The sequence below is a fragment of the Nanorana parkeri genome, unplaced genomic scaffold, assembly GCF_000935625.1.
Source record: "Nanorana parkeri isolate BGI_ZX_2015 unplaced genomic scaffold, ASM93562v1 scaffold520, whole genome shotgun sequence".
Lineage (NCBI taxonomy): Eukaryota > Metazoa > Chordata > Amphibia > Anura > Dicroglossidae > Nanorana > Nanorana parkeri.
Window position 1 is genome coordinate 336,398 of NW_017306788.1, and position 19,686 is coordinate 356,083.

At 39.8% G+C, this 19,686-nt stretch overlaps 1 protein-coding gene across 1 annotated transcript in view; it reads left to right on the forward strand.

Moving 5' to 3' along the window:
* Positions 1-19,686, forward strand: part of ZNF277 (zinc finger protein 277) — a 67,351-nt gene that overhangs the window by 23,238 nt on the left and 24,427 nt on the right. Inside the window, exons 4-6 of the mRNA XM_018561381.1 lie at positions 371-453; positions 16,984-17,075; positions 17,602-17,712. Of these exons, the coding sequence (XP_018416883.1) occupies positions 371-453; positions 16,984-17,075; positions 17,602-17,712 (286 nt within the window). The remainder of the gene's footprint in view (positions 1-370; positions 454-16,983; positions 17,076-17,601; positions 17,713-19,686) is intronic.

Sequence of the window (19,686 nt, forward strand, 5' to 3'; positions counted from 1 at the left end):
CATGTCTGTGGTGCCATTGACATAAATGCCACTGACACGCCCCTCTCGCTTCTGAATGCACCCCGGGTTGATCTATGCGATCCAGTGCGTTCCGGGCACAAACTGCACCGGGACGCAATGGATATGGTGTGACTGGACCCTGAATGTAAGTTTTGCTACTGAAGGGGGTGGGGGTCCTGTACTTATGTAATATGCCATTCTACAGACTACTCCACACATATCAGACTCTGCACTGTCCTTTCAGGAAGAAAAAGTGAAGATGCTTTTCTTGAGCATCATTAACTTGAAAAGTACTGCCGTTATTTAACCCATTTATGGTAAATAAAAGTTTCACTGCCTTATACAGTTGAATTTTTCCATCATTCCATAGAACAACAAGAAAACTACTTTCTCCTTTGTGATGTTTTGCCAGAAGACCGAGTCCTACGGGAAGAACTACAGCAGGAGAGATTGGTGAGCTATGAATAGTGGCACCCCTTTACTGTAACATTGATTTCATTAATGCTAAAAGTGTATCTAAACCCAAAAATTTAATATATTGCCATATGTTTACCAGTCCTTAGATTACAGTGGCTGCATTAGTTTTCTTTTTCACACTTTTGTTTACTTTATTTCACCTAGTGATCCTGCAAATAACATACTTCTTGCCACTTCACATCTATGCTTATCTCTCCATTTTACCTATGGAGAGAGCAATTATTGTCAAATAGACTGGGCTTCACTGTATCTATGGAGGGAGCCATGGCTGTTGCAGAGCCTGGACTTCAATCAGGTCTGCCTTTGTTCATCTCTATTACACTGTGTATTGATGGGGCTAGTGGTTTAGGTTATAAAGATAAGGTTCTTTATATAAGTGTGTTGTTTTAGGACTCACAGAAGGAAACAAGGACACTGCATTTCTGGCAAGATTCACAGGTATTTTGTAATTGCTGAAAATGTTCTTAGATTAAAAAAAGAAAATCTAACGCAGCCGTCATATCTAAAAACTGGTAAGCTGAGGGGAGTGTTCTGGGCGGGATGTGAGTAGATGTGCATGCTCAGGCTCCTGCTGACTATTCTGCATGACCATCCTTGTCTAGTGCTGCTGGCATGTACTAGCTGTGGTGTGAGGTCATCTGTGATCTGAGTGAGGAGGATTGGAAAGGAATTATTCAGTGAGACAGTGTGAGCTGCCTGACTGGTGATGGAAACAAGCTGTGCTGCTGGAAAAGAGAGCTACATGAAGCTCAGCGGGAGTAAAGAAAAGGTGGAAATGTGACCATGAAAAATAAAGAAGTCAGCGGTGGCGATGGTGGTACAAAATACCCAAGATGGAGGTGGTGGTGGTGTGCATCCCCCTAAGATGAGCAAGGATAAATGAAAGGAGACTGCAAAGCATTTGGAAAGTTCACCCATACACCGAGCAGAGATACAACACTGAAAATGGGGGAATCACTATCTAGTCATCAGGCTCATTGGGCACATGAATCTGCCCTGCCACTAACACAAACTTTGAGTAATCTAACTGCTCCTACAATGGATCATTCAGTGATAGCTATGTTAACAGCAGACTCAGAGCCTACATTGAGAGATACATTAGACATTAGATAATACATTAAGATATGACTCAATCTGCTAGATTTATTGGGTAGATTGGCTTATATGACATTTGGAGGCTGAGGCACCCTATGATTAGACCGGTTTCTTGTATTTCACAATCCCACAACACTTTTTCTCATATAGACTTGGCTTTGGAAATGGAAAATGTTACCATATGTTAAAGGTTCTCAATACATAGCACGTGATCACTCTCCTTTTGGTGATATACCTCCAATTCCAGTCTAGGCGCAGAACAGCGTTCTGGAAAGTTAATCCTTATTGGCTCTAGGTAATTCCCAATCAGGATAATATTTTACAACAATTACAGGAATTTTTGATCATTAATGGGTTCACTGCTCCTTCTCCTATAGTTTGGGACACGCTTAAAGCCTTTCTCTGGGGTCTACTTAAGGAAGAGATCCTTGGGATAAAAAAAGGAGTCTAGGGCCCGGGCAATCAATATTACTGAAGCAGTTCAACAATCAGAAGCTATCTAGCCTGTCCCACAATATCGAATCGGAAGATTTGGTTGGAACATCAGGAGTCTTATAAGTGGTTATTGAAGGCTCAAAGGAAAAGGTCCTTCTCCTCACAGCCTTATTTTGAGGAAGGGGAGAAGGTCGGACATTGTCTGGCTACTATTGTTTGTTCACAGAAAGCTTTGTCATATGTTAAGGGTATTTATAATGATCAAAATCATTTTGTGACAGATTTGTCTGAAATCCTTAATATTTTTTCAGCTTTTTATTGTGATCTGTATAGTGGTAAACTCTCTTAGGATTCAGACGACCTGACACAATTTCTGGTTTCAGTGCATCTCCCAAAGTTGACTGAAGCCAACAATATATTCCTGACTGCCCTGATAACACAGGATGAACTCGGAGCTGTTTTTAGGGCAGCCCCTAATAGTAAGGCACGAGGGGCAGATGGATTGCAATTTGAAATTTATAAAAGATAGGATTCTATTTTTATCCCTGAGCTCATGAAAGTTTTTAAAGAGGCCGTCCAGACTACGAAACTGCCTGACTCAATGGTTAAAGCTGCTATCGTGGTTATTCCTAAAGCAGATGGGAATGATAGGCTTCCGGGGTCCTACAGGCCAGTCTCCCTATTGACATTAAGGCATTTGCTAGGGTGCTGGCTGTGGGGCTATCAAAGGTTATTGGTAAGCTTATTCACCAAGACCATGCAGAGTTTATACCCACCCGTTCTACAGCTTAGACTATACGTAGAGTGTTCCTTAATTTGCAGATACCAGTTGTGAATAATGGAAACAGGGCTATTCTATCATTGGACACAGGCAAAGCATATGAAAGTGTTGAGTGGGAATATTTATGGCAGGTATTGGTTTGGATTTAATGAACAATCTATCTCCTGGACCCGGCTGCTGTATTCTAATAATCGGGCACATGTAAAAGTGAACGGTGGATTGTCGGAACCAATTCCCCTTTATAGAGGTTACAAGACAGATGTCACCTTTTGTTGTTTGCATTAGCCTCAGAGCCTTTGGCTGTGGCAATAAGGGGATCAGAGACGGTGACCTGATTTAGAAGAGAAACAGTAGAAGATAGTGGCATTCTATGCCGATGCTCTGATCTTTTTGAGAGACAATAGGAAATCTTTGGAGGCACTAATTAGATTTTTAAAATGCTTTTGGAGGCTTTTCTGGTTTCCAGATAAACTGGGACAAATCTATGTTATTGCCGGTGGGCCCCAAAGAGCATCAATTGCCAAATGTGCCACTTAGATACAGAATGCACCAATTGTTAAATATTTGAGGGTCAAAGTTTCTTGTGACATTTCTGAATATATTACTCTAAATATTCAACCATTATTAAGTAATTTTCAAGCTAAGAGTAAATGTTGGTGCAAGTTGCCATTATCAGTGGTTGGTAGAATAAACTTGATAGCAATGATCTGGATGCCCAAGCTATTGTATTTCCTACATAATTTACCAATCTGGATTCCATCAAGAATATATATTTTTTAAATGATAAATTATTCAGAGAATTTATATGGCATAAAAAGACACCGAGAATAAAATAACTTACTTCCAGTACCCTATAAGTGAGGGGAGATTGGCAGTACCCCATCCAAAGCAATATTTTTTGGCATTTCGGAACAAATGGCAGGGTGGGAAAAGTATGACGAGGGAGCTCTGATACGGAGACTTTTAAAATGCCCATTGATTTCACTCTTAGAGGCAGGACCTTTTGAAAAAGGTACCAAGTTCCCTACATTGATGCTTTTGTACAAGGGTTGGTCATTATTGAAAGACTAGCTACAATATAGGGGCTATACGCGTTATATGCCCTTATGGCACAATCCTCTTCTCTAAGAAGTTTGTAAACTGAAGGGATTAGAATCATGGGCTTTAGTAGGGCTTCTATATTTATATAAGGTATATGGAGATAATGTGATTAAATCTTTTGCAGAGCTTCAAACTTCCGTTTTCATTGCAGAATAAACAGAATAAATCCTTTTTTTTCCTTTTTTTTTTTTCCCCCACCATCTACAATTGCGTCATGCATTACAGGCACAAAAGCGTACCTTTTACACTTAACATATTCAGATTGTTCCTTTTTACATGTAATCGTTCAGGCAAGGGAAACTAGTTGTGGCTAAATAGCAAATAAATATTCTAAGCTTTTGTCGTCTGTTAGATCTAAAGGTGAACTAAGATGCCAGGAAGTATGGAGTCAAGATTTGTGGGTTTGTGGGTAAAATAGAACATGTTGGGCTTAAGCCTTGAGGATAATACCTGATTTTTCCATCTCTACTACATATAGATTGACACAGTTATTTATATTGCATCAGGTGTATCGTACACCAAAACAACTTTATTATTAGGGTCGGAGGCAAACCCCTTTGTAATAGGTGTGGACAATCAGATGGTACCTTTTAATATATCTTATGTGGTGCTGCCTCAAGCTTTATAGATATTGGGAGGGTATGATTCAGACTATAAATAGTGTACTCAGTAACGCTACTAGTCAGATTGATGTCTTTTGGGTATCATGTCTGGGAACTCAATTACAGGGTTCTTAAAACTCTATTACTAGGCTTGTGTTTATAGCTAGGAAGTTGATGGCACAGAAGTAGATATCATCTAACCCACCTACACTTTCACAGTGGTCAATATGACCCTGGGAAGAGAAGGGTTAACATATTGGCACAGAGGGTGTCCTATTAACTTTGATAAATTATGGAATGGATGGTTATTATTGGTAGGATTGATGTGTTCCTAAATTTTTTTAAAAATTGTTTTTGGAAAAAAAGAGGGTTTTTGTATTTTCTCACATAATAGGGAATGCTTTTTCACTTTATATATATATTTAATGCTTTAAATATTATACTCACTAAAGTCTCTCGATGATATGTACTTATGTACATAAGCATAGTGTGTGTGGTTTTTTTTTTATGTTGTTGATGTGTGTAACAATTTGTACAAGTGAAAAAAAAAAAGAACTGGTAAGCTGCAATATATTAGTTTTGTTTTTGGGTTTACATACACTTTAGAGGTGATAGTAGCCAAGTAAACATATAGGTATTTATGACCTTACCATAATCAAAGTAGTTTCTAGTGTGTGAGCAGCTGTTACAACTGTGTGGGTTACGGTCACATATTCTAGCTTTTTCCATTCTGTAACGTAATAAAGAAAGCAAAATAAGTGTGTAGCATTATTAGAGGTGAATTCTTACTGGTTGAATTGGTTACTATACTTTTCACTTTGCCTTGATTACATTTAAATCATGCTTCTTCCAAACTTTTTTTGTTTCTCTCCCTGTATATTTTTTTTTAATTCTGAAATGTGTTTTTCTACTGCAAGCCCAGATCTAATATAAGACACAGCCTTGCTAATCTTCTAGTGCATTATTTTATTGTCATGTAAGAATAGAAGTACACTGTTTTACATAAACACAGCTTTATCATTATGTAATAAGTTACTGGTTAATTATGGCTGGAATATGAATTTACCTTGTGTAGCTGCCTATAGACAAACAACAGATCTCTAATTGGAGCTATGGACTTTGAGTTATCTGACCATCATTTTAAAAATACAGAATCCCCTCTGCTACTGGGGTTCAGGAAGCATGCGTGTCAAAAGAATTGTTCCTTTCTATGGAGAATAGTTATCTATGTCATACATTCCATCTAGTGTGTAAAGTTGAAAAAAGCTGTAAAAATAATGTATGATGCTTAACCCTTTCGCTGCCAAGGACGTATGGCATACGGACCTACAAAAGTGCTTCCAGCTGGCCAGGTCAGTATGCCATACGGACCTGGCATTTACAGTTCTACTATAAGCTGATGGTCGCTTTAGCGACCATCAGCTTATAGTATAACTGTTCAGCAGACTGTCCCCTTTAAATTAATAGCTGTCATCAGCAGCTCAGAAGCCGCTGATGACCGCTATTATCAAAAATACCGGGCAAGGGCTTGGCAGCGAAAGGGTTAAAGCGTATTTACACTTTTGCAGCCAAATTGCGATAACACCTATTTTATATTTGTAACATGTGTCCATTCACATAGTATAAACTAAAAATGTATTTAAGAAATAGTTCTTGCAGGTTAAATTGTCTTTACTTGGGTTAGAGTTTATTGGCTTCTTAAGAGTTACAATTTCTGTTTCTCTTTCGGTTGTAATGTTGGAAGAGGCTGTGAGGGGTTAAATGATTACAACCCTGGCTCTCCATTATATGGTAATGAAGTTAAAGTGGACCTATAGCCCCTTTCAGTAAAAATCACATCAGTTCTGCATGCTGATCTGAAATAATTTCACAGCCATAAATAAACATATTTTTCTTACAATTACTGTTTTTCCACTTCTTGGTCCTCTTAGGCATTTTTGCAGGCCATGCCTAAGATATGCATTCTGGGTAGGTTACATCAGCAGAGGATTGCTGGGAAATCTCATCTGCAATCCCCTGAGATGATTTGTATGGTCACATGTCCTAGTCACATGTGCCAGAGTTCCCGGAACTAAAGGGAGATGGAGTTATTTGCCCTTAGTGAAAACGGCCACTATGAGAAGAATGGGGAGGAAAAGGGAAATAAGGTACGCAAAGAATAAAAAAGTCTGCAATTATCTAGAAGTATCTGTTTTTAGATTGGCATTACTAACATTTCACAGGGCACCTTTGTTGTAATTTTAAAGATAAGTGTAAGTCTTTAATGAGAGAAACACAATCCTCAAATTTCTCACTTTCTAGAAGGACAAATCACTGTGAAGGTGCTAAGAAAAACCTTGAATTAGCCTTGTTGCCTGCTGCAACAAAGCTTCTAAAAGGTCAGAAAGATTTAAAAAAATATATTTTTCAGTTTTGAATAGAGTTCATTATTTTTTATTTATTTTAAATTCTGTGTCCAAAGGATATTTTACTATACTGTCCCACAGACACAACAGGAAGTAAAAGGCAATTACTTCATAGTAACACAATATCAGACAGCTGTCACCAGAACAGCTTTACTTATTTGAAAATGTTAAACAAAACTGGGGTGAATCTCCCCAGCAAGGACACAGGCTGAAAGCAAAACATAACAAAGTTCTGTCTCTTACCTACTCGGCCCAAAACTAAAAAAAGAATGTTTGTCTTTACATATAATATCATTTTGATTTTTAAAGCTGTTCAAGTCATTTTGCAGTAGTGAAAATGCATTCAAAAACGTTCTTTTCTAAGACAACACAGATGCGTAAAAGTGGGGGCTCTCTGTGTTTTGAGAGTGAGAGAGCTCTTGGGGGTTGGTGGGTCCTATCTGTAGCTGTGCTGTGGGAAAAAAGACTGTTTTACAGAAACCTGATTTGCCCAGTTATGTAGGGGCTAAATTATAAAGCAGTGGTATCACCTTATTACTGCTTTTCAAAGAGAAAAACCATTAATGCTCACACAGTGTGGACTATTTACTGCAATGTCTGCTCTCTTTTTTTAAAATTGGCTAAGAGGCTGAAATGTTTTGTTCTGTATGTTGTATTCCATTGGGAAAATACTTTATCAGTTTGAAGAATAAACTTACCTGTGTGTATCTGTGCTTGAGGTGTGCTGAAAAGCACAAGTCATTATGAACGTCACCCCAACACACTGTGCAGTAGAGTGTACTGAAGTAGAATGTGCTACAGCAAACCACAGTGTACATACAGTGCATTCTATACTGCGTTTTGAAAAAAGGCTACATATTTTTTGCCGTGTTTTGGCAGCCCATTCATAATGAATTTGTTGGCAACCCATCCTGTCAGTGTACGATTACGGACACCTGCACCCAGCACGGACATGCAGGTTGGGTAAGCGTAGGGCGGCGTACGGAAGCATACTCCCATAGAGAAGGACAGGCTGCTGCATACAAATCACACGCAGCACTTGTCCTTCCCATCATCAGCCCGAAACGACCGTGCACGCAGCATGGATCTGTACGGGCCGCCTGTTTCTCGTTTGAATGAGGGCTTATGCTGAGATCCCTGCCCTTTGACCTGCTTATCACCTGCACAATATTTATTATACAAATACCTAAGCTATTAAAGATTATACAGTAGCATACTGCCTTGGATATAAAACACTTAATACACTAATTCTGAAAATCAATATCAATTTGTTTGAGATTAATTTCAGGTAAAAATCACAACGCAAAAGACTATCGTGGTACATCTAAGAAATAAAACTGCTAGCGTGCAGTATCCTTTTTTTTTTCTAATGTAGTGGTTGGTATTTCCATGACTTAAGGAAGTGCATAGTAAATTGTTCTGTAGATTTCCTGCTGCTAAACTTAACAGTGCATAGGTCTATATCATGTCAGCAGTCGAAAGCACACAGCACACATTTTATTTACATATCCTGCCTCTTCCACAGAGCCTTTCCTCAAATATATATTCAGGTTCCTCATTAAATTGCAACCAGCTGCTTCCCATGTCAGGCGAGTAGAATCTGTCTAGACAAGTTTGGTTGCCTGTAGCGACAGACGGCTCATTTTTGAGCAGTCAGCAGGAACCTCTATCTGTTGGAGAAAAAAACAAATATGTTAAAAATTTAATTTTATAGTGCAGCACCTCTCAATAGTATTTGTATTTTATCTTAAAGAACCGGTATACTACAAAACAAACCTACAACATATACATATATTGCAAGTTAGACCTGTATTTATGTAGGTGTATACAAAAATGTAGATATCTGACATTTGGGTAGCCTTGCTGGTTATCGAAGGGTAAGTCTTGCTTTGATGTGCATTACACCTTAATAAAATTTAAAGCAAAGAAAAGCGGGGGTACCTGCAAGAAGACTGATAAGTCTCAGATGTCTGTTCCTGTTTGATTTTTTTTTTCTTCTATGTCTGATACGGACTAATATACACTATATTGCAAAAAGTATTGGGTCGCCTGCCTTTACACGCACATGAACTTTAATGGCATCCCAGTCTTGGTCCATAGGGTTCAATATTGAGTTGGCCCACCATTTGCAGCTATAACAGCTTCAACTCTCCTAGGAAGGCTGTCCCCAAGGTTTAGGAGTGTGTCTATGGGAATATTTGACCATTCTTCCAGAGGCACATTTGTGAGGACAGGTACTGATGTTGGACGAGAAGGCCTGGCTCGCAGTCTCCGCTCTAATTCATCCCAAAGGTGTTCTAACGGGTTGAGGTCAAGACTCTGTGCAGGCCAGTGAAGTTCCTCCACCCCAAGCTCACTCATCCATGTCTTTATGGACCTTGTTTTGTGCACTGGTATGAGTCATGTTGGGACAGGAAGGGGCCATCCCCAAACTGTTCCTACAAAGTTGGGAGCATGAAATTGTCCAAAATGTCTTGGTATGCTGATGCATTAAGAGTTTTCTTCACTGGAACTAAGGGGCCAAGCTGTACATTTATACTGTACATTTATTTAGCTCTTGTACAGATAACACTGAGCCAGTCACACCAGTCTCTGTACAGAGGAGCTTACAATCTAATGACCCCACGTAGTCACACACTAAAATTATTAAACATTTAAATAGCTCTGACATATACCATACTGCTGTATAGAGAGCACTGAGCCAGTCACATCAGTGTCTGTACAGTGGAGCATACACTCTAATGCAGAATGGCACCAGCTGTAGGGGGATTACTAATCCTATCAATACATTATACAACAATGCAGGGTTGGGTTTAGAATAGTGAGCGCTATGGGTCTCCTGGAGTGAAGTGAGAATCTAACAATGACTTATTAAATAAGTGGTATAAAAATTATAAATATATAAATATCTCTAAGTGAACATCTTATTATGTGAAATAAAAATTACTGAAGTGATAAAAAATTCTCTGGGAATAAATATAGCTATTCAAGCTTGGCTTCTCCATTTTTACATAAATGGCCTCTTTACAATGCTGTTTTAGCTCCAATTATGCAAATACAATCAACACCTGGTTGTGACTAGCAGATTATGTGGATTGGAACAACATTCACCATATTTATTCCCAGATAATTTTTGTACAAGTCATTCTGAATTGAGAAAGCCGTTTGGATGACCAGTGAAACGTCTTCAAGAAAAATACAGCAAGTCCCGTTGCCTTGACTTATGCTTTACAGAAATACCATGACCTGGATGAATGAGAACCTTCACAGACATGTGTGTAACAATCAGTGTAGGAAATTACTAGTGGTTTCTTTATTTGTTAATAAAACAAACTGTTAAGTGTTTAAGAATAATCTTTTCTTCTAGTGATGAGGTTCCTTTGGCTAACTGTTGCAATGATTTGAATCCCATATTTTGTGTGCGTCTATGGATAACCATTGACATGATAGTCTGTGGATCTGACATTTTTTCAGTGGCGGCCTGATCAAGTAAGTTACAAGACCTGTCTTGATGCTATTGTTCATCCTGCTTATAGACTAGTTTCTACTCCTGGTCCCCTCCACACCATATAGTTACACCACATGCTCGGATAAACTGAGATTACAGTCTTTGTTTTGTCCCACTTTGTTTTTCCTTTGGCCTGAAGGTGAAGGAGTTGTACTTTCACGTCTGACCGCCCACAAAGGGTCTGTGTTGATGACATCAGTTTAAGATGCTTCTGAGATCATTCAAAATTCATTGATAGGAGCATTTGACCTGCAGTTGACCTCCTCCTGACTTGTATTTGACCTGGTTCAAGCAGGTTTTTGCATTCCTATAGACTTGTATTGGAAAACAGTGTCCATCTGAAGCGAACAAAAGCCCACTGACTCAGGCCCTTACTCTTCAGACAACTTAAAACTGCTTGTATCAGAGAAGAGACTTTGAAATTATTATGGGTACTTTTTGCATTTATAAGGGAAAGTGTCAAAAAACCTCATAATTTCCAATCAAAGCCAAATGGAAATTGTTTATTAAACAGATTTTATTCTTTGTTTTTAGTATGTATGCTATAATTGAGTGCTATAAATGATTTTAAGGCATTTTGGCTAAATTGTCACACCTAGGAGTTGCAGGAACACAAACATGAAACGCACTTGCATTGCCATTACTAGTTAAAGGCACTCCAAGTACAGTCGGGAGTCCGCGCGTTTCTCTTCCGGGTTTGCACGCATTTAAACACGCACAAACACAGAAAGAAAAATGCTAAACACATGTCGCATGTTTGCTACATGCACTACTTTTACGCATTTGTTGCACATATAGGAATCCATTTAAATTGACGGAGAAGGGCAGCAAACATGGAGAACAAACACACGTGAATATGGTGCATGTTCATGCTAGGTCTAGGGTGTAAAGAAGAGAGTCCTTGCCTATGGTGACCATTTGGACTATTTATTTTTCCAGAAAATAAAATGTATAACCTGGCTGGTCTCCATGTAATCTTGCTTTTTTAATATTTCCACTTTTTTTCTTTTAGTAAACAGCGATAAGCTATGCAACTGTTCCATGTAGGGAATAATGCGGAGCATTAGTTTGTGTGCCTGCACCTAATTGTTTATCTTGTTCTTATAAGCTTATTAGGAAAATTGCACATTATCATAAGGACATATGATTTGTCCGTGCAAAACATTATGCATTAATACTTCAAAGGCGTGTTTTGACTAAGGTTATACAAGCAGAGAACTCCTCCATCTACTGTCTACCTGTGTTATTGCTACATTGCCTGTATTTCTAAATGGAGCGATCTTTTCATTTTAATAGCTGGTCACAAATTTACTTTGAAAACCTAATATTTAGTGCTACACTTGCATATTTCCACTGCAGCTTTGAAGTAAATGTTAAGACCTAAATTCCCTGAGCCATGTGTTAGTAAAATACAACAGATGTTAAGCAGAGATGGTGTGTGTGTGTGTGTGTATGTATGTGTGTGTGTGTGTGTATATATGTATGGGTATCACAGTGTGCGCGAGAGAGCAATAATTCTAGTACCAGTATTCACGGATATTTCTAGGCTGATGACCGTTAAAGGCCTTTAAACGTCACCTATGGTAAATTTCGGGTACCGTATTTTGTCGCCGTTCCATAGACGCACACAATTCTTAACCTGGGCATGTTGGGTATCTTTTTACTCATCATAACCTCATCTGTTATATTTTTGGGGGCTCTAAAATGAACTTGAGTGTATTTTTTCCTTAATATTTGGCCTTCATTAAGAATTGCGTTATCGTATGACGTAAAAATTTGCCGCTGCCACCATTTTTTTGTAAAGGGTCATATATAATATTTGGGGGTTTTATAGGAGAACTATGAGGTGAGTGATTTACACTCATCCTGCAATAGGCAAACCTCATGCTCCCTGCTGATTTTGCAAGCTTTGGCTCTGATTTAAGCTGGGGTCATGTCGAACCTCTGCAAAGAGATCACTGCTTCCCCACAGAGAGCAAGGGTCCCACTCTGCAACAGGCCGACATGCTTTTCTACTCCTGCTGTGGTTGATTTTTAAAGACCACAAACTGTGAAGCTGGCCATACACCTTACAACTATCTGCAGGTTTTCTATGGTCAGATGGGAAAGGTGCAACAGATTCCTCCATCTACACTAAACTGTGTAGATGGAGTAATCTCCACCTGGGCCAATCTGTTGCACCTTTTCCATCTGACCACAGAAAATCTGCAGATAATTGTAAGGTGTATGGGCACCTTAAGACTTTGCACACCTTTTGGTTTTTATGCACCTGAGATGTATTTAGCTGATTTTAACCGAAAGTCCAGTTGGGCGTTAATGAAATTTGGAACCAAAGTAGAATTGTTCTCTGTATGGATCATCTTCTCAATAAAACAAATAACCTGGTTGTTGTGAACAGCAGTTTAATTTTTTGATCCCAGTGACCTTTAATCATATTCAGTATTCTGCCGTTAGCTCTATGATATGTTGGGTTTTCCCAGGGCATGTGGAAGCATGTACCCGATGTGGGGCTTTGGCACTCTGAAGTAAAATGTCATCTAACTGCCACAATCCTTTTAACCTAATCTCATAGCTGGAATTTAAGGTCTCCTTCCCCTGCTGTGTTTCATGTAATTACTGGGACAGTGATTCCTGATAAGGTTAGATACTTATGATACTTATTTAGCTCTAGGGTACCTGGAAAAAGTTTTTTTTTTTCTTACCTGATCCCTGCTTTTGCAGGCTACCGACACCCGCACACTCTGCCTTACCCCTAGGCTATGTGACCCACTGACATCATTAAGTACACTGCAAGGCCCATAGTCTTGCATTATATGTGAGGAGGACGCAGAAGGTAAGTCCATACGCCAGAGCATAGGGGAGACGAGATGAGTTCTGGCTGCTTGAGGAGTGCGGATCAGGCAAGTAAAACTACTTTTCCTGATACCCTAGACCAGGGGTGACCAAACTCCGGCCTTCCAGCTGTGGTGGAACTACAAATCCCATGAGGCATTGCAAGATTCTGACAGACATGACTCCCGTAGAGAGGTGCATCATGGGATTTGTAGTTTCACCACAGCTGGAGGGCCGGAGTTTGGCTACCCCTGCCCTAGACCTAAATTATCATTTACCCTTGCAATGCAGAGGCAGCCCCACTGCAAGGGGAGTTTTGTGCTTTCTCTGGAGATAAGCTTTAAAGGGGTTCTAAACCCTACATTTTTTTGTCTATATCTACTGCTGCAAGCAGTAGATATAGGCAAAACGTTTTTTAAAACAAAATGCTTTAACAGCGGTTTACACTTACCCTGTTTTCGTCGTGCGCTCCCGAAATCCGAAACTGCTCGGGTGGCCGCAACGCATCTTTGGGAGGGCGCATGCGCAGTTCGGATTTTCGGCCGGGAGACGAGCAGAGACGCAAGGTAAGTCTATGGACGTGTGCACCCGCATGCAGACACCGTTGGATCGGAAGTGCCAGCAAGCAGAGAGGACTCAGCGCTGGATCGGAGAGCCGCCGCACCGCTGGAGGGACAGATGAAAACATCAGGAAAGAAAAGGAAGATCGGATTAAGAAACCTCATTTAAGGTAAGTGCTGACATTAACATTGGGGGATTGAAAAATGTTTTTGACTTTAAAGGAGAACTAAGGGGTTAGGGCTTTTCCCCATAGTTCTCAGTGAAACGGGAGGACACAAACTAGCGTCCTCCCGTCACCCTAAGCTTAGTATACCACGAGCTGTAGCCGCAGCTGAAGCCGATCCCGACTATGTCTGGATCCGCCCAGCTGCGTGAGTGACGGCTGGCTCCGCCTATCTAGAGGCAGAGCCAGCTGTACCCTCCCCCGTCCGTTCTGCCAGTCAGCGCTGGAGGATCGGAGCAGGGAGGGGTGAATCCAGCCACTCCCCTCTGATGGCAGAGAGCTGTGACAGGATCGAGAATGTATGTGTTCGCTCACCTCCCGATCTACTGAGCCGACCTGTGACAGTCTCATTGTCACTGGTCGGCTAGAACTATGAGGTGAGTGAAAAGCACTCACCTCATAGTTCTCCTTTAATGTCACTTTAAAAATATTGTTACAATATTAACAATACATGTGCCTATGGGGCATACCCCATCATGTCATATAAAACGTTTTGTAATATGGCTGAATCTCATTGCTCACACAATAAGCAAACTTTGTTGTAGTGTCATTTATAGGAATTTTCATGATTTTAACAAGAGACATTCTCCAGATGTTGTAAGTGATGGCAGTAGTATGTTGTATAAACGGAAGTTTGTATTCTCTGAAATCCTGCAGAACAGAATGTCAATAGACATTCTATCATGTTAGGGCCTTTAGCCTTCAGTGCTTTTAGATACAATGTCTTAAAGTATTTTTTCTAAAGTTCCTCTTAATTTTAATGTTGAAAACTAGTAATATTGTTTTTTTTGTTTTTGGTTTTTTTCCTTTTATCCGCATTTAGTATTTGTGTGTCCTTCGGAGTCAAATATAAAAGGGTTAGGGTGATCTATGAACAGGAGTCGTTTTTACATTTCTGCCTATTTATTTAGTGATGATAAATGCAACAAAGTAAATACAATGTGACAATAATGCTGCTGTATTTCTTAAAGGAGAACTATGGGGTCAGGGCTTTTCCCCATAGTTCTCCTTAGGGTAACGGGAGGACACAAACTAGTGTCCTCCCGTTACCCTAAGCTCAGTATACTGCGAGCCACATCGATGTCGAGATCCGCCCAGCTGCGTGAGTGACAGCTGGCTCTGCCTATCTAGAGAGCAGAGCAGCTGTACCCGCCCCCTCCCCCGTCCGTTCCGCCAGTCAGCGCTGGCTCTGCCTATCTAGCAGTGAAAAGCACTCACCTCATAGTTCTCCTTTAACTAAGCTTTTGAACCATGTTCCAAACACTGTTCATAAGCTCTGATTTACAGGTGTGTGTGTCAGCTGGGGAGATGGTTTGGGCATATATGGTATTCTTTGTATGCTGTGTTTTAAGTGTAATGTTGCACACCCAAACGTCCAGAACTGATTTCAAATAAAAAATGCTTCTCCATCCTATTAAGGCTCCATTCACATATAGTGTTTGCGGAAGACCGCACGGGACGCAAATGCTTATTGTGAAACAACTGCACGGATTCTGCTCATTTGAGGCTATTTACCCATGAACGCGCGTTATCTGCTGTATTATCGCACTTGCACTACTTTGGGGGCTCTGCAGTAGTCTGTACAATGCACATTAGATTGGCTGCGTGCGTATTCGTAGAGCAGAATAATCACGAACAGCCACTCCAGTGTGAATGGAGCCTTAGACTGTGAGCATCATTTCTTTTGCAACTATGACCATGAATGTATAGAATAGACTTTTGACTTAACTTTAGGCAGAGGAAAGCGATATACCATGTTGCATTCAGATTGCATCAAAATTACAAAATCCTGACTTTTGTCATGTATATTCTGTTATGCAAACAATGTTTTATCCAATAATACCATACTAGGGCAGTGGGTCCCAGCCATTTTTAAATCTTGACAAACCAGAATGAAACTTGTCCTTGTGACTAAGGATGCACCAATACTAGTATCGGTACTGATACTGAGTATTTGGGCCAGTACTTGTACTGGCCCAAATGCTCCCGATGCCTATACCAATACCAGAACTTCCGATATCTGGAAGCTGGACGGCGAGCATGGAGCTGGTTACCCTGCCAATCAGGAAGCCGGGCAGCGTATAATGACTCGCCGCCTAACTTCCTAAATGGTCGGGAAGCCGGACGGCAAGTCATTCCCACCCCCCAGCTAATCATGATGCCAGGTGGCGAGTCATTACACGCCGCCTGAATCCTTAATGGGACTTCCGATATTGGTATTCGGTAAATTGGTGTCGGTGCATCCCTATTTGTGACATACCACTTCATATAATCAAATGTTTAGCAGGTTCCTGTATACTACGGGCAATAACCCACAAAACTGGAAGAAGAGAAGAGAAGAGAATAGGATATCTAGAATTGTTGTCAAATAAACCACACTAAATCATTTTACCGTATCGTGTATTTTGCCACAGAACAAACTTGGGGGATATGTAAACTCAATTCCTTTTAAAATTTGCAGCGTTTTTTAAAACAATTCCTTGTAATCCTACTATGAAAGTCTTTGTTTAGGCAGTACCAGTACCTGCTATGGAGTAACAACTGTCTCCCAGTTGCTGTCCTGTTTTGTGACCCTGTTACATGCCATCCCTGGTGGGAACTACAAGTGGCAGTGGCATTGTGCAGGCTTGGTCCACAGTTGTCGGTATCAGGAAGCCAGTCCAGAACAATGATATACAGCAGACACTGAAGTAAATGAATGTAGACAAATTGGTTGAAGGAGATCAGCAGCATTAAGATGATTTAAGAAAGATGGAAAAAGGTAAAAACAGTAATTCAGATCCAGCTTACAATGCTCAGATTGACTATTAAGCATTTCTTACACATATTAAAGCAAGATAAGAGAATAAATCAGTCAACTAAAAACCTAGCTGACCCAATTGTCTTGGTTATTTTTTTCATAACTTTTATAGACCTTATATTGTTATCTGCCTTAATACATTTATGTTTGTATAATTGAACAGAGAATCATTTTGGAACAGCAACAATGTGAGAGGTCAGATACTAGTTTTCAGAGGCTGTGCATGTTTTGTGATGAGGAATTTAAAGGAAACAGGTATGTTGATTTCTTCCTTTTATGGTTATTTTGCATTCCGAACGTGTGACTCTTTTACCTCAGAATTAGGAATGACATAAAAACCAATGCATTATACTGTACAATCGAAATTTTGAATGTCAGTATCACTTTAAAGCACTTGCATCCCCAACAAAAATGAAAGTAGTTGAAAGAGAATGCATTCAGGTAAAAAAAAATGAATAGCCTTTAGTACTACTTTAAGTATATTAAAATGCACATCTTTCAAAATTGCCACCTGCTTCTTTGGCATCTAATCCAATTTATACCATAGAGATCTGTATTTCTTTGGACGTTCTTTTAAAAATAATTAGGACAATTATCTTGTATTTAATTGAGAATGAATGCAAGTGCTTTGAAAACAGTGTTAGGTAAAAGTGGGAAATGTTGGAGAGATTTTTTAAATCCTGCAGTGGTCTTTAAAAACTTCATTTTTATGTAATATCTCAACAGTTTCAGGCAGTTCTTCCCTTTTAATCGCTAAAGTTAAAAATGTGTTTCTATGCAGATCTGTCCTGTTTAATCACATGATTGAAGAGCACTCGTTCAATGTCGGGCTGCCAGATAATCTTGTATATTGCAATGAGTTTCTAGATGTGTTACAGAGGAAAATGGACAAGTAAGTGTTGCAGAGGAATCTGTTTGTTTTAGTTTGTGTTTATTTATAATGCATCAGTTCTTTAAAGAGCTGGGAGGTGACAATACTGAAACTTCTATAGTTACACAATTTATATAACTTATTGTACAGATAAATGTGGGTTTAGTGTTGTTATATCACACCTGAAATTTGTACATCACGCGTTTGTCACTTTTGAAAAGAAAGTGACAGTTGCTGGCCGACTGGTGCTTGTTAACAGACCGGCAAAGGGATCCTGGATGATGTCATTGACCCATAGGTGGTAAAAAAATGTCACCCAGAATCTCCAGCCAGTTTTGTTGACATATAGCAGCTGGCTGGGGAACTGTCAATTGTGACTAGAGTAAGGGAGGGTGAACATCGTCATGTTGGTGGGTTATCATGATTAACGTGGATCTACATCACTGAATGACCTGATTTGATGTTGGATCTATATCGGGGGACATTGTTTACATTTTTATTTATTAAATAATTTTGTCTAATAAAGGGCTTTCTTTCTCCCTCATTGTGAGACACAGCAATGTAGTAATACCTAGACATTTGGGTTATACTGCCACCTACAGAAGGATTTGGACACTGGCAAAAAAAAACAGTCCTGGATAACCCTCCAAGCATGCCACAGTTTTTTTTGTTAGTGTTCTAGGAGGATAGATATTTTTGTTCTCTTCTGATAAAAGCTAACCCATGTGCTAACCCATTTGTACTAGCCAATGTTATTTCTTTTTCTCAAGATTTTCTTTAATCAAGACTCCACTGCTTGCTGCTTGAGATGGGGTCTCTTTATGCAGCTTTCTGGATTGGTGTATCCTCAGCAATAGCTTTGGATGCTGTACCAGACCCTGCTGGACTAGATGATTGTAGGGCCTGCCTGGAATCTGACCTTCAAGCACAGGGCTTTGCATTTGGTACTTTCCGGATCTTTGAGTACTGCGTTAGTTAGCACAGAGTGCTTTCCAGGTCCAGAACTGTGGCAAAGTCTCTGGTGTGATCCTGTTTTTGAAGTACTCAGTTAGTATCAGGAACTTCTTTGTTTTTTTAGGACTGTTGGGTGCCATTACTATCGCTTTCTTTTTTTTTTCTCCATTGGTTTCCACAGAAAGTGTTAAAAGCTGAAGAATTGAGTGTTGCATCACTGGATGGAGTGTTGTACGTGCACACTCCAACCTCTGTTTCTGCCATTCAGCATTTGATAGCACGTTCCCTACATTTCTTGAAGTCTTCCTTAGCTCTGCCAGCTATGGTGCCTTCCTAACCCTTATCCTGTGTGGATTTGACTGCAGTTATAGAAGATTTCATGGGCCAAATAGTTTTTAATTACTGACGCTGACCACCTCAATTCCTTACCATACAGAATTATTATTTTAGCTGTATGTAGCTTTAGTGGCCTCTGAGGCTGTATCTGACAAAGAGTCTCTAAAATCCTTGCCCTATTATATTGTCCAACACAGTAGCTGGTTGCTTGTTTCAGCACTTTACTAGTTTGGTTTCCGTTAGAGGCCCTAAGACTTCAAAGCTTTTTTCAGTGCACACCCTTCTTCTGTACATCCAGTACAGAGACTAGGAAACTCCTGATAAACTAATTATACCTCCCAAATGATTTGCAGTCTAATATCCATTTGCAGAGGCCTTTATTAAAAAGTGGGCCATTTCAACTGTTAATCCAGTAGTGTCACAGCTTCACAAATAACTGACTGTTGCTGTAGATGATGTGCCTGTATTTGAGGATCTCATAAATAAATATTTGGAGGAATAGATTAAACTCCTAAAAAAGGACCAGTACCAATTCAAGCTGATCCCCAGTTTGTAGAGCGCTTAGAGCTCATGCTGGCTGTCCTACACTACTGCGTAGATGGATTAGTGACGGCCATCCATCTTAATTTCCCAATGAGTTTCCTAAAGGTGAACATGTGGAGAACTCTTTGGTCAAAATGTTAGTCTACAGAAGAGGTGTGTAAA